This window comes from Mus caroli, unplaced genomic scaffold (assembly GCF_978045245.1).
Source record: "Mus caroli unplaced genomic scaffold, Mus_caroli_1 scaffold_6, whole genome shotgun sequence".
NCBI classification, from domain to species: domain Eukaryota; kingdom Metazoa; phylum Chordata; class Mammalia; order Rodentia; family Muridae; genus Mus; species Mus caroli.
The window spans coordinates 113,261,590-113,275,388 of NW_028227261.1; the positions used below are offsets into that span (position 1 = coordinate 113,261,590).

At 42.0% G+C, this 13,799-nt stretch overlaps 1 protein-coding gene across 3 annotated transcripts in view; it reads left to right on the forward strand.

Annotated features, from left to right (window-relative positions):
• The window catches only part of Ubap2 (ubiquitin associated protein 2), an 82,440-nt gene that overhangs the window by 40,969 nt on the left and 27,672 nt on the right, over positions 1 to 13,799 (forward strand). For all 3 annotated transcript variants that reach the window (XM_029476251.2, XM_021159993.3, XM_021159994.3), the window contains 5 exons: positions 1,691 to 1,801; positions 5,929 to 6,082; positions 8,820 to 8,897; positions 9,781 to 9,835; positions 12,626 to 12,729. In XM_029476251.2, coding sequence (XP_029332111.1) covers positions 1,691 to 1,801; positions 5,929 to 6,082; positions 8,820 to 8,897; positions 9,781 to 9,835; positions 12,626 to 12,729 — 502 coding nt within the window. The remainder of the gene's footprint in view (positions 1 to 1,690; positions 1,802 to 5,928; positions 6,083 to 8,819; positions 8,898 to 9,780; positions 9,836 to 12,625; positions 12,730 to 13,799) is intronic.

Consider the following 13,799-nt stretch of genomic DNA (forward strand, 5'->3'; position numbering starts at 1 on the left):
AACCTTAATTCCTAACCTTTCTTTACAACTTTTGTCCTTGTAACTTAGAAAGCAGGCAGGGCGCTCGTCTCAGTGTCAGACACTCCGCTCCAAGTTGTGTTCTAATAATTGTTCTTGAGAGCAGCGTGCCTTTTTGGTATGTGAATTCCTTGTTCTTACAAGTGCTGACATCAGGCTCAGAGTCATTTTTCTGAAGTTCTTAAAAGTAATTGATTAAAAGTCATGTGACTCATGTGGTTGGTACCCTCTGTAGTCCTGGCTACTTGTAAGTCTGGCTAGACAGAAGCCCAAGGATTGTTTAGACCTAGGAGTTTGAGAGCCACCTGTGGGGCATATCCCATCTTTCTGCCTAATAGAAAAAGGTAAATGTATGCTACTCTCTATTTCTGATAGGGCATCTAGCTGTACAGAGTGAGGTTTTACTGTTAGTTCTGTCAGTAGGCTAAGTCTGATTCTTATTGTATGTCTTAATAATTGTGTGTCAGATAGTACAGATAGCTTATATCAATAGTGAAACACTAGGCAAGTGTGGTGTATCTACTTGAAGGGCTGAGGTAGGAAGACTGAAATTTAAACAGATTCTCACTAAATCTTCTAATTTAGAGAAAACTTGTCTCAGATAAAAATAAATGTAACAAGACTTACCTTACTATAGAGTACTTGTTTTTCACTCTCATAGTGAAGGGGAAATGTGAATCCATAGAGTGCCTAGAACTGGTGGTCCTGTGTGCTCATGTAAAGAGCTGTGCTTATGTTTATTAGACCAAGAGGTCTCCTTTCTGCACTTCAGTTTATTTACTTTTGTAGTGCTAAGGATCAAACCTCATACATCCTAGGCAAATGCTCTTACGGCTGAGCTACAGATGCAGCCCACAGGATGTGTGTTCTAGACAAGGGTTCCTGTGCTACCACAGACAGGAGTCTCATGAAATGTTGAAATCAAGCAGTTTTTGAACTTGAGTACATGTTAAAATAATTAAATCCTGTTAATACACAATACTTATGTCATAGATTTGTTCACTGATATTTTAGGATTGTTCTAATTAGGAAGATGCTAAGAAGTTTGTGGGGCTGGTTAAAGAGAAGGGGATGAGATTGACTTTGACTGCAGCTATAAGATGTGCTGAAGCTGTGACAGCTGTTGAATTCTGCTTGTGAGACTTTAGGCTGTTAGTAAGTTTGTAGATAATATGTTCCAGTGCAATTGGTGAATGCTGACTATGTTCAAATGAAGTCCCAGTTAACATTTTAGGAATCAAACCTTTGCAAATTCTATGCTATTCACTTAAGTTTGAGCATGACCTAGGAGTTCTGAGAATGCTGGTCTGTGCGTATGTTATGCTGTTTCATAAGCTGAGGGTTGTGATGAACACCTTTCATTCTAGATTGGAAGGCAGAGGTAGGCTGATCTATCGATCAGTAATGAGTTTGAGTTCAGCCTGGTCTGTATAGCAGGTTGTTCCAGGCCAGCAACCACTACTTAATTTAAGACTTTGCCTGGTTTTATTTGGGGACCCAAGAGACACAGGAATCTCAACCTGCTCTTTGAGCCTAAACATAATAGAGTCTAGAAAAGGCCATTGGGTGGAAGGACAGCATAATTGCTGTATTTGAATAGAAGAATCACAAAGTTAATATTGAATGCCTTCCCCCCCTCCCCCCTTTAACCATTTTCTGATTCTTTTACTAGCTTATGGAAGTGACGGGAAAAAATCAGGATGAATGCATCGTGGCCCTACATGACTGTAACGGTGATGTGAACAAAGCTATCAATATACTGTTGGAAGGGAATTCTGACACTGTGAGTATCACCCACTGGTCCAGCTCCAGTGTCAGTTTGACTGTGGATGGGAGCTGTGTTGGAGGGGTTGGGGCAGGCTGTATTTTTTTTTTTTTTTTTTTTTTTTTTTGGTTTTTCGAGACAGGGTTTCTCTGTGTAGCCCTGGCTGTCCTGGAACTCACTTTGTAGACCAGGCTGGCCTCGAACTCGGAAATCCGCCTGCCTCTGCCTCCCGAGTGCTGGGATTAAAGGCGTGCGCCACCACGCCCGGCTTTTTTTTTTTTTTTTTTTTTTTTTTTTTTTTTGGTTCAGGCTGTATTTTTGAGGGAGTGTTCTGGGAAACAACCCTGGGGTCATTCACATTATAGACAAGCACTAGAGGAAAGGTCCAACAGGAACTTGGCTGGGTATTTCTTCCAGCCCAACAGTTTCTAAAAGTGTCCAAGCTTGTGGACATTAACACCACCTGAAAAGCTTGTGGCTCCAGACTACTAATGGCTACTCAATCTTAGTCACCACCTCTGACTAACCCTTATTGGTCTCACTCTGTGCTTTAGCCCAGGCTAGTCTCAAACTTGCTCTGAGGATGACATTGAACTTGTGATGTGCCTGTCTCCTTTGTACTAAGATAACAGGATGCACCACCATACTGGATTTATGCAGGGCTGGAGATTGTGAATGCTAGGAGCACTCTCCTGACTTACATCCCCAGCCCTACTTTTTTTTTTTTTATGTTTTTTAAAGAAAAAATATGTATTTATTTTGCTTTATGTATGTGGCTATGTATGTAGTATGTGCATACATATATGAGGTAAGTGCCTGTTTCCCTAGGAGGTCAGAAGAAGGCATTACTGTCCTCTAGAACTGGAGTTCTGGGCAGTTGTAAACCACCATGTTGGTGCTGAGGACTGAATCCATGTCCTCCATAAAAACCAGCAAGCATCCTTTGTTGTTGTTGTTTTTCCACTCAGGGCTTCTCTGGGTAATCCTGGAACTCCCTCTTTAGCCCAGAGTACCTGCCTCTGAGTGCTGGATAACAAATGCTCTTAACTGTTGAACCATCTTTCCAGCCCTTTCTGCCCTAACTCTTACATCTTCAGGATTTGCTAGTTCCTTCTTGCTAATGAATTTTAATAAATATTCCATAAGCATGTTCTTTTTTTTGTTTGTTTGTTTGTTTGTTTTTCCAAGACAGGGTTTCTCTGTATAGCCCTGGCTGTCCTGGAACTCACTTTGTAGACCAGGCTGGCCTTGAACTCAGAAATCCACCTGCCTCTGCCTCCCAAGTGCTGGGATTAAAGGCGTGTGCTACCCCTGCCCAGCTAGCATGTTCTTTTGAAACTTAGTAATATAGACCCTTACAAAGCACAGACATAGAAAATAAGTTGCAGTGCTTAAAAATCATGTGAGAATGTTGTCTGCTCTGTTCCTTTGACCTCCTTATGGAAATTTGATTGTATTTGATTTATATTTCTAAACTGAGGAAACTGTTTCAGAGAAAATTTAAACAAATAATACATCACCTAAAAGAAAATACAGTGATGACTGCATCCAACATGGCTGTCTTGGGGCTGCAGAGATGGCCCGTTGGCTAGGAGCATAAACTGCTCTCTAGAGGACCTGAGTTCAGTTTCCAGAGTTCTTCTGTGGTAGTTCACAATGGCATATAATTCCAGCGCCAGGGATGGACTCACACACACACACACACACACACACACACACACACACACACCCCCAGAGGGGTGGGGAGGGAGGGAGAGAGAGACAGACTGTCTTTTTATTTATTTTTATTTTGGGGTTTTTTGTTTGTTTGTTTTCGAGACCGGGTTTCTCTCTGTAGCCCTCGCTGTCCTGGAACTCAGAAATCCTCCTGCCTCTGCCTCCCAAGTGCTGGGATTAAAGACGTGCGCCACCATGCTTGGCTCAGACTGTCTTTGTTTTAAAAGATTTTCGTATTTTATGTGTATAGATGCTTTCTTTTCTAAAGATTTGTTTATTTATTTTATGTATATGAGTATACTGTAGCTGTACAGATGGTTGTGAGCCTTCAGGTGGTTGTTAGGAATTGAATTTTAGGGTCTCTGCTTGATCCATTCAGCCCTGATTATTCAGTCCCTGTTGCTCCGGCCCAAAGATTTATTTATTATCATAAATAGGTACACTGTAGCTGTCTTCAGATAGCACCAGAAGATGGAGTCAGATCTCATTACGGGTGGTTATAAACCACCATGTGGTTGCTGGAATTTGAACTCAGGACCTTCGGAAGAGCAGTCAGTGCTCTTACCCGCTGAGCCATCTATCCAGCCCAGATGCTTTCTTTTCATGTATGTATGTGTAATACTTGCTAGCCTTGTACATGTTAAGGCCAGAAGAGGGTGTCAGGTCCCCGAGACTGGAGTTATATACTGTTGGGAACTACTATTTGGATACTGGAAATCAAACCTAGGTCTTCTGGAAGATCTGACAGTGAATGCCCTTAAATGCTGAGCCATCTCTCCAGACCGCATACACACATATTAAAGTAAGTGTGTGTGTGTGTGTGTGTGTGTGTGTGTATTTTTAATTTTATGTGTATGAGTGTTTGACTGCATGTGTGTCTGTGTATCATGTGCATGTAGTGCCTATGGAAGTCAGATGGGTTATCAGGTTCCCCAGAACTGGAGGTACAGATGGTTATGAACCATCCTGTGGATACTGAGAATCAAACCTGGATCCTTTCTTTGAAGAGCATCCAGTGTCCTTTTTCTAACTATATAGCCCTGACTGTCCTGGCACCCACTTTTAGCTTTGACTCCATGTTCAAGGCTGGCCTTACACCCTCAGAGATCTGCCTGCCTCTGCCTCCCCGGTGCTGGGATTAAAGGTGTGAGCCACTAAACCTGACAGGTGCCATTCTTTTCAATGTTTGGGTTTAGTCACATTCTTGCTTTGAGGGGAGGCTGTTACAGTTATTCACTGAGTAAAATTGGAGGGCTGTGAGGAAGCAAATACTGTAACTATACACTGCTTTCTAACATTTTCATGTTGAATAGAATGAAGTGTTTGGGCTGGAGACATGGCTAAGCAGTTAAGAGCACATGCAGTTCTTTCAGAGCACTACACATTAGCTCATGACTGTTCATAACTCCAGTCTCAGGAGATCTGGCACCCATTTCTGACCTTTGTGGGCTCTAGTCAAGCACATGGTACACAAGCTTACATGTAGACGTGTATTTGTGTGTGTGTGTGTGTGTGTGTGTGTGAGAGAGAGAGAGAGAGAGACACAAGTTTTTACTTTTTAGCCCAGGTTGGTCTGGAATTTACTCTATAGGGTAGATTGACCTCATACTCAAAGCATTCTTAAGTGCTGGGATTATAGTGTGAGCCACCATGCCTTTAATATTTAATTAATTAAAATTAAAAAACCATTTTTATTAATTTTATTCATTTTTCTGTGGGTGTTTTGCTTGCATGTATATGTATGTGCTGGGTGGCAGAGGATGTCAGAAGAGGGTGTTGGGTCCTCTGAAATTAGTGTTGTAAGTTACAGATGGTTGAAATCACAAATGTAGGTGACATGAACCAAGCTTTGGTTTTCTGCAAGAGCAGCAAATGCTCTTAACTGCTGAACCAATTCTCCAGCCCCATCACCAGCTCTGTCCTGAACATAGAAATTTCATAACTGGGAGCCAGAGCTGAATCTTTGTTTTTGTCAGAGAGCAGGTGATAGTAAGTTAGGGGCTGAACATATCATGAGTACTCTTGTTAACAGGTGAGTGGTCGTGAAGGAAATGGAGCAGAGCAAAGTTCTTTTGGACTTCTGACTCCTTCTAGGACATTGTGGAACATAGTTTCTTCCATGCTTCCTTGCCCCGGGTCTTACCTGACAGCGTCAGCAGCTTTGTGGCTAATGACTAACCAACAGCAATGACAGTCTTGGCATACTAACTGCAGTGGGGGTGACAGTGCAAACACTGTAGGGTGGTGGCCCGCAGCCAGAGTGTTTCACCTCAGTCTCAGCTGTGCCCACTGAGTCTCCAGGTCTCCACCCGCTCAACTTTACCTAACTTTCTGTCATAGTTTTACATCCCACAAATGGGGAAGAAATAAAATGTAAGTTTTCAAAGCTGTGTGACCACTTAGTGGTTATAGACTCTACTTTTTGACAGACTTCATGGGAGACTGTAGGAGGGAAGAAGAAGAATTTTGGAAGAGAAAGTTCAGAAAACAAAGAAAACAGAGAGAAGAGGATGGAGAGAGAAGCGAGTCGTGGACGGGGAACCAACAACCGCAAGGGAAGAGGTGGTAACCGAGGCCGAGAGTGTGAGTGTAGCTCTTCTCCTAGCTGTCCTCACACACCCGAAGACTGGGAGAGTAGCCCAGAGAGTGACCATAAACCTACTACCAATCACTCCCACTGACACTGGGTCACACAGGGCAGTCTGTAAGATCCTGTACCGACCTGAGCTGCAGGTCGTTCATTCTTGTCCTTTCAGACTGGCTAGAAACCAAGCAAGCTGGGAGTGTGGTAGGTATAGGCTTAATTTGTATGAAGCTTTTTTTTCTTCCCCTACAGATATTCATGCTATAGACATAGATTAAATTAATTAGAGATGTCTAGGTGTATCTTCAACCCCAGGTAGAGGCATGTGGGTTCCTGTGAGTTTTGAGGCCATACAGATTTACATTGAGTTCCAGGCCACCCAGGGTTGCATAGTGAGACCCTGTCACCCATCTCCCCCTCCCACCACAAAAAAAAAAAAAAAAAAATTAAAGGAGGAAGATTCAGAAGGCAGAATTGTTTGAACAGTTTCCTTTGATCCATATTTTGACACCATTTTACTTGGAAGAGCCCAGGAGACAACTTGTGCTGTGTAGGGAGTACTTGGCAACCTGTAGTAATGAACACACAGGTTTTCAAACAGCTCACAGTGAGCTCATGTCTATAATCCTAGAATTTGAGAGCTTTTAATAGAAAAATTGTGAGTTCCAAGCCAACCTGAGCTATATAGTAAAATCTTCTCTCAAAGAGCTCCCCTAGCCCTTATGAAACTGTTACACTTTCAATATATATCTTGAGCTGGCTTTAGCTAAGATTCCTTTTTGTCCAGCAGTGAAATTACAGTCACCCACTTCTGTCCCTCACTCTAAATTTAAAAAGTACACATATATTTTATTTTCATAATGGGTGTGGGTGCACATGTCATGGTGTACATGTGGGGGTCTGAGAAAAACTTTGGGGTTGACATTTTCCCTTCACCATTTGGGTCCTGGGATTGAATTCATGTCATCAGTCTTGGCAGGAGCCCTTACCCACTGAACCACCTCTCCAGCTCTATTTTTAAATGAAGGTTGATTGAACAATAATATCAAGAATGAGAAATGAGTATTTAAATAATAGAAATGTATAGTTTGTGCTGGGAACTCACTCAGGGGCCTTTGCTTGGGCTTATATTTGACCACACTTATATAATACTTGGTTTTTATTGTTTTTGAGACAGGATCTCACTATGTGGCCCATGCTGCCCTTGATCGACACCCAAGTGCTGGGATTAAAGGGTGGGCCACCACACCTGGTCTTAATAGTTTAGTAGTGTTTCTTAGAACTTGTTCTGGGGAGAAATAAAGTTCAGAAGCAGGCGAGGATGATGGGAAGGGATATGATAAATTTAAATTTGTACTGCAAAAGAAGCCTAGCTCATGTGAGCTAAGCAGCAACTAAAAAGTGGAGTAATGATATCAATATCTATTAACCAGTTTTTGTATGGATCTATTGGAACCAGTATGAATATGAGAAAGAGAAGTCTGTACTTGCCTTTTCTGGTAGTGTGCTAAAAAGCCTGTCCCTCATACTTTACCTTTTGTTAAGGAAGAAGTTCTGTGATGTATATAGATAGCATTGTTTTGTAGTAAGTGTTGGGTTTTAGTTCTTATTTAAAGAAAATTTATTTTACAGGAGGGTACATGTAGACAGAAAGTAAAATGACCATGCTGTATACTGTTTTAGACACGGTCTCTCTGCAGACTGACTGCCCTGGAGCTTGCCGTGCAGACCAGGCTGGCCTCAGAGCTCTGCCTCTGTTCTGAGTGTTGGGATTAAAGGCCTGTGCCACCATGCTCAGCACCGTGTGATTTTCATTTCAGTCTTCTATCTGGGATTGCATCTGGTGCCATTCAGGATTTTGTTCCACACCTTCCTGCCTCTCTCTCTTTTTCTTCTTTGTTTGTTTGTTTGTGTCTTTCTCTCTCGCTCGCTCTCTTTCTTTTTTTAATGGTTTTAGAGCTTTATTGTAGAAATGCAGAGAGAAAGTAAGAGAAAGAGAGAGGCCAGCCATGGCCATGTGGAGAGAGGGGGGAAGGGAGAGAGAGAGAAAGAGAGCTAGAGATGAGAATAAGAAAGGTGAGAGCTTAAGAGCTCTTTTTCGTTTTCTAAATACTAGGTCTGATTATGTGGTTCATCTGGCCTTGAACTTGAACTCACGATTCTCTTGGTTTTGTCATCCTAGTGTTGGATAAGCCTTTGGTCACGTGCTTCCAGATTTGTGCTACTTTTTATTCATCGTGATTTCTAAATGTTGTTTACTTATTTTTTTAAGATTTTTTTTTAAAAAGATTTTTATTTATTTATTATATGTAAGTACACTGTAGCAGTCTTCAGACACTCCAGAAGAGGGTGTCAGATCTTGTTAGGATGGTTGTGAGCCACCATGTGGTTGCTGGGATTTGAACTCAGGACCTTTGGAAGAGCAGTCGGTGCTCTTAACCGCTAAGCCATCTCTCCAGCCCAGTTGTTTACATTTTAACTTCTTTTTGACCTTTTTTTTTTTTTTTTTTTTTTCTTTTTGGCTTTTGAGACAGGTGCCCCCTCAATATGTAGCCCTTGTTAGAATTTAGACCAGGCTGGCTGTGAATATGTGGGATTGGAAAGAAGAGTGTTGGATTTTTGATTTTTTTTTTTTTTTTTTTTCTGTGCATTTTGTGCTTGGTTTTGTAAGCATCTCGTAAGTTTGGTAAGAGGCTTGAAGATGAAAAGTTGACATGTCTGCTTTTCCCTCTTTAGTCAAAGGTGAAGAGAATGGGATTGACTGCAGCCAAGGAGACAAGCCTGCAGAGCGGGGCAAGCGGGCCCGAGGCAGAGGTGAGAGGGGAGAGGACCAGGCCAGCTGCCGCCAGCCTGGCTATTAAGGATGATTGGAAATGCATTACGAAGGAATGTTCTCTAAGATGCCTGAGAAGGAACCCTTAGATTATGCCCGGTTCTTTTCTTTTTACATTTTGCTTTGGTTTTGTTATTTTTGGTGCTGAAGGTTGCCTGTCCTTGGTAAGAATGGCTCCATCCCTGAGCCATCCCTCAGATCCTGGATTATCTCTGTCACTTTGAAGAATCCTTTTGGTTATTTTCAGATGAATTGTGAAAGCCACTTTTATAATCAGTTATAGTGGTGTACAGATGTATTCCCAGCATTTAGGAAGCAGAGACAGAGGTATGAACAGCTCTGATATACATGGTTACACTACCAACAAAGCAAGGAGAGCTTATTATTTATTTGGGGGTTTGGGGTATTTTGTTTTGTTTTCCACACAGGGTTTTTCCATAGCCCTGACTGTCTTGGAACTTGCTCTGTAGACCAGGCTAGCATCCAATTCAGAGATCTGCTTGCCTCTGCCTCTGGTATTAAAGGCATGTGCCACCATTGGCAAGGCATTAATTATATTTTAAATTGTTTTATCTGTGAATGGTTTGCTTGCATGTACATGTGTGTGCCATGTGTATGCAATGCCTGTGGGGGCCAGAAGAGGGCATCAGATGCCCCTCAGAATGAGTTAGCTGCTTAGCTACTTTTTTTCTTCTTCGTCTTTTTTAAGAAAAAAAAAAAAAAAAGCTCATACTGTAGTATATGATTGACTACAGGTTGAGAAGTCACCCTGTAGCCCCAGATTGGCCTGAAACTCTGCTTTATTTAATCATTATATATACATGTACAAATACAATTATATTCTATAATTGTGTTTTGTTAAAGGATTTGGACGTGGCAGGGGCAGAGGGACAGGAAGGTTCTCCGCTCAAAGCATGGGGTAAGTCACAGCCATCCCACTGCAGTAGGTGCTTCCAAGTTGTTCTGTTTTATCTGCCTTTGACCTGTCTGTACTTTATCCCAGCTAGCGGTGGTTGCACTTCTGAAGGGCTTTCTAACCATAGTGAAAATAGTGTTGTTGTTGCTGTTGGCAGCACTGAAGCCTCTGCTCTGTGCAGTTTGCTTGGATAACTTCATCGGTGTGGTGCATGTGCTGCACGCTGATGCTACATCATCCTTCTCTCTAACGTGACACCCCTCTCCTTCCTCATGAAGTTACTAACATGTCTGCAGACACCAAATGTTCTCAAGGGAGTGGGCATATGTGCATAATGTCCTCAGCTGCCTAGTTGAAAGCCACTTACAGATGCTGCTAAATCTAGCTATTTAACATGAAGTGTTTCTGTGAATGATAGTTTTGTCCTCAGTGATGGTAGTGAAGCCTGAGCATTCTAGGTAGGCGTTAGAGTTAGCTACTGTTATGTCTAGTTTTTCTTTCTCTTACTGTTTCTTTTGTGCATGGCAAGACAACTTGAATATGGAACCCTAGCCTTAAACTCATAGCATTCTGTTTACTTATGCTCTTATGTGTGCATTGTAACACGGATGTAGCCTGTCAGTCCTGACAGCTAGTTCTTTTACTTCTGAACCATCTCACCCTTTAATGATAATACAAAGAAGTGAACAAAACCTTTCTTTAGCTATATCGATATATGAAGAATATAATTCTATTCAAATCACATTTGGGGGTGCTGGAGAGATGGTTCATCAGCTAATAGCACTTGCTGCTATTGGAGAAGTCTTGGGTTTGGTTCCAGCACCCAGGCCTTACATCATGTCTTACAGCCATTTGTAACCTCAGTTCCGGGGAGTCTGATGCCCTCTTCTGGACTCTGGGCAGGCAGCACGCACATGGTACATATATGTACATGTAGGGAAAACACAGAAAATATAAAGAGTCTTAAAGTTCTTTTGGTGTTATGACAGACCCTCCCTTAATCCCAACACTAAGGCAAGAGACCAGCACGTTTCTGAGTTCAAGGCTAGCTTAGTCTACAAGCAAGTTTCAAGACAGTCGAAGCTTCGATTCTGACACAAGAAGGAGACATGTTTATACTTGATGTGTTTGTTGTCATTGGGAATTTTTTTTAAATATGCAGTTTTATGTGTGGGCTTGAGTGTGTGTTTGTGTGCCATGGGCGTGAAGGTGCCTGTGAAGCCAGAAGAGGTTTCCTAGGAACTTTTGAGCTCCAGGCCATTTTGAGCTTTGGAGTGGGGACTGGGGATGGAACCTGTCTCCCAAGTCCTGCAAGAGCAGCAATGCTCTTAAACACTTTGAACCTTCTCTCTGGTCCTTTCATTGGACATTTTCAATGGTGTTCTTTCTAGACTGGGAAGGCTTCCAGGTCTTCATAACTTTTCAGGATGCCAAAGACCATATTGTAGAAACTTGAAGGCCATTTATACAAAAGTAGGTAGATGATCCTGAAGTAACGTCTATTGAAGATATGTACACTTGGCTGGAGATGTAGTTGATAGAGTGCCTCCCTAGCACAAAGAAAGTTCCGTCCCCAGCATACCATAAAACTGGGAATGGTGGTATAAACTTGTAATACCGGAAGTAATGTAATGAGGAATCCACTAGAGAAAGGCCACTGGGACACAGTTCAAGCCAATAGAAACTCTTATTAGTAACTACTCCAGGTGTTTGAGTCTGAGTTGTAGCCCTGAGCACTTCTCAGAACGGGCTTTTAATCACAAAACCTACATTCCTGGGTTGACACACTTCAGTTAGCCAGAAGTGGAACTATAGGAGCCAAAGAGCAAGGTCACTATATTTAGGGACTTTCCCCAAAGCAAGATGGAGAAGGTCTTCTTTGTTCTCCTTTTGACAGGTGGTGCTGCCTATGTGCTGAGGTACCCAAGGCCTGTGTTAAGGTCTGGGAATCCATTACAGTATCAGAAGTTCAAGGTCATCTTTAGTTACATAGTTCACAGACAACCTGGGATACATGAAACAGACCCCATCTTCAAGAATGATATGGCTCATGTCTTTAATCTTAGTACTTAGGAGGTAGAGGCAGGCATATTTATGTGAGTTAGGGGCTTGTCAGTGCTACATTGTAATAACCTGTCTAAAAAACAAAAATGAAAACATTCAAATCACTGGAACTAGAGGTTTTTAAAGGTCCTTGTTAACAACGTTTTAAAGTTCTGTCCCTGGGATTTTTAAGGGTAGAAGGAAAGAATGCTGTATTACATGTGAGTAACTAAATAAAACAGTTTTGTATGGGGCTGGTTGGGGTGTCACAGCCTTTAAACTCAGCATTTGGGGGTTGGGGGGACAGATCTCTGTACGTTTAAGGCCACTCCTGGTTTACGTATTCAGTTTGAATACTGCCGGGGTTACATTGAAAATACTGTGTCTGAAAACAAAACAAAACAGAATAACCCAAACAGAGATCTTTATTATAGGTGCAAAAAGTGTATAAAAAATACCTACATCACAATGGCTTAAAGAGTTAACCATTATTCAATATGAGGAGGGAGAAGTCTTTTATAGCACCCCTTTGAAGGGACTTGAGCTTATTTGGTTTTGAATATTTTCTTTTTTCTATTTTCTTGTTTTTAGAGTCTGTCTATGTAGCTTTGGCTGTCATGATGCTTGCTATATGGACCAGACTGGCCTTGACTTTCAGAGATCTGCCTCCCCAATGTTATTTTGTGATTTTGATGCTTGCTTTAGTTGTTTGTTTCTTTACTTCAAACCCCCTCCCCCTCCCCCCCCCAGGACATTCAATCCTGCAGACTATTCAGAGTCCATGTCTACAGATGGCTGTGGAACAAAGTTGGCAGTTTGGGAAGCTGCTCAGAATGGTACAGATGAGGGATCAGGTAAGGTTTTTTGTCTTGTTTTGTTTTTGTTAGAAGTCTTTGTTTTGTTCTGTGTCTGTTTTTGAGAAATAGTCTCATTGTACCTTAAGCTGGCCTTGAATTTTCAGTGATCCTCTTGTCTAATATTCTAGAAGTCTGGGATTTCAAGACTCATCACAACCATCTTCAGAGACTCTTTTAGGATTGATTAGGGGTGGGGTATGGGCGCAGTGTGTGTGTGTCTTATCTGTCTGTCTGTGTCTCTGTGGGGTAATGCATGGGAGTTTGGGTGCTTGTAAAGATGAGAATAGGGTGCCAAATTCCTAGAGCAATGGTTGCAGGTATTATAATCCACCTGAGATAGATGCTGGCAACTGAGTGGAGGGCCTCTGGAAGAGCAGCAAGCATCCATAACTGCCGAGCCAGCTCTTGAGTCCCTAGAGCTGGTTTTAAAATTGTTCTTATCTGAGTATGGTGGGTCATGTCTAATTCCCAGCACTGGGGAGTCTGTTAGTAGCTGCTGAGTTCACAGCCAATCTGGACTGTGGTGTCAGATCTTGTCTAATGTTTTATGTTCTTTTTTTTTTTTAAATATTTATTTAATTATTTATTTTATGTATATGAGTACACTGTAGCCGTACAGATGGTTGTAAGCCATCCTGTGGGTGTTGGGAATTGAACTCAGGACCCCTGCTCACTCTGGCCCCGCTCACTCCAGCACCACTCCCTCTGGCCCAAAGATTTATTTATTATATGTAAGTACACTGTAGCTGTATTTAGACACACCAGAAGAGGGCATCAGATCTCATTACGGATGGTAGTGAGCCACCATGTGGTTGCTGGGATTTGAACTCAGGACCCTCGGAATTGCAGTCAGTGCTCTTTACTGCTGAGCCATCTCACCAGCCTCTTATGTTCTTGTTATATAAGCATGCTGGATGGAGAATACTCCCAACTCCTTTTAATTGATTGTTACCTTCAAAGCCTCTCAATGAGAAATCTCATTGACAGCCAGGTGTAGTATCTTATATCTATAATCCCAACACTTGGGGGTTGACAGTTATTAGGCAGTGTGCAGCTAGCAGAAGTGT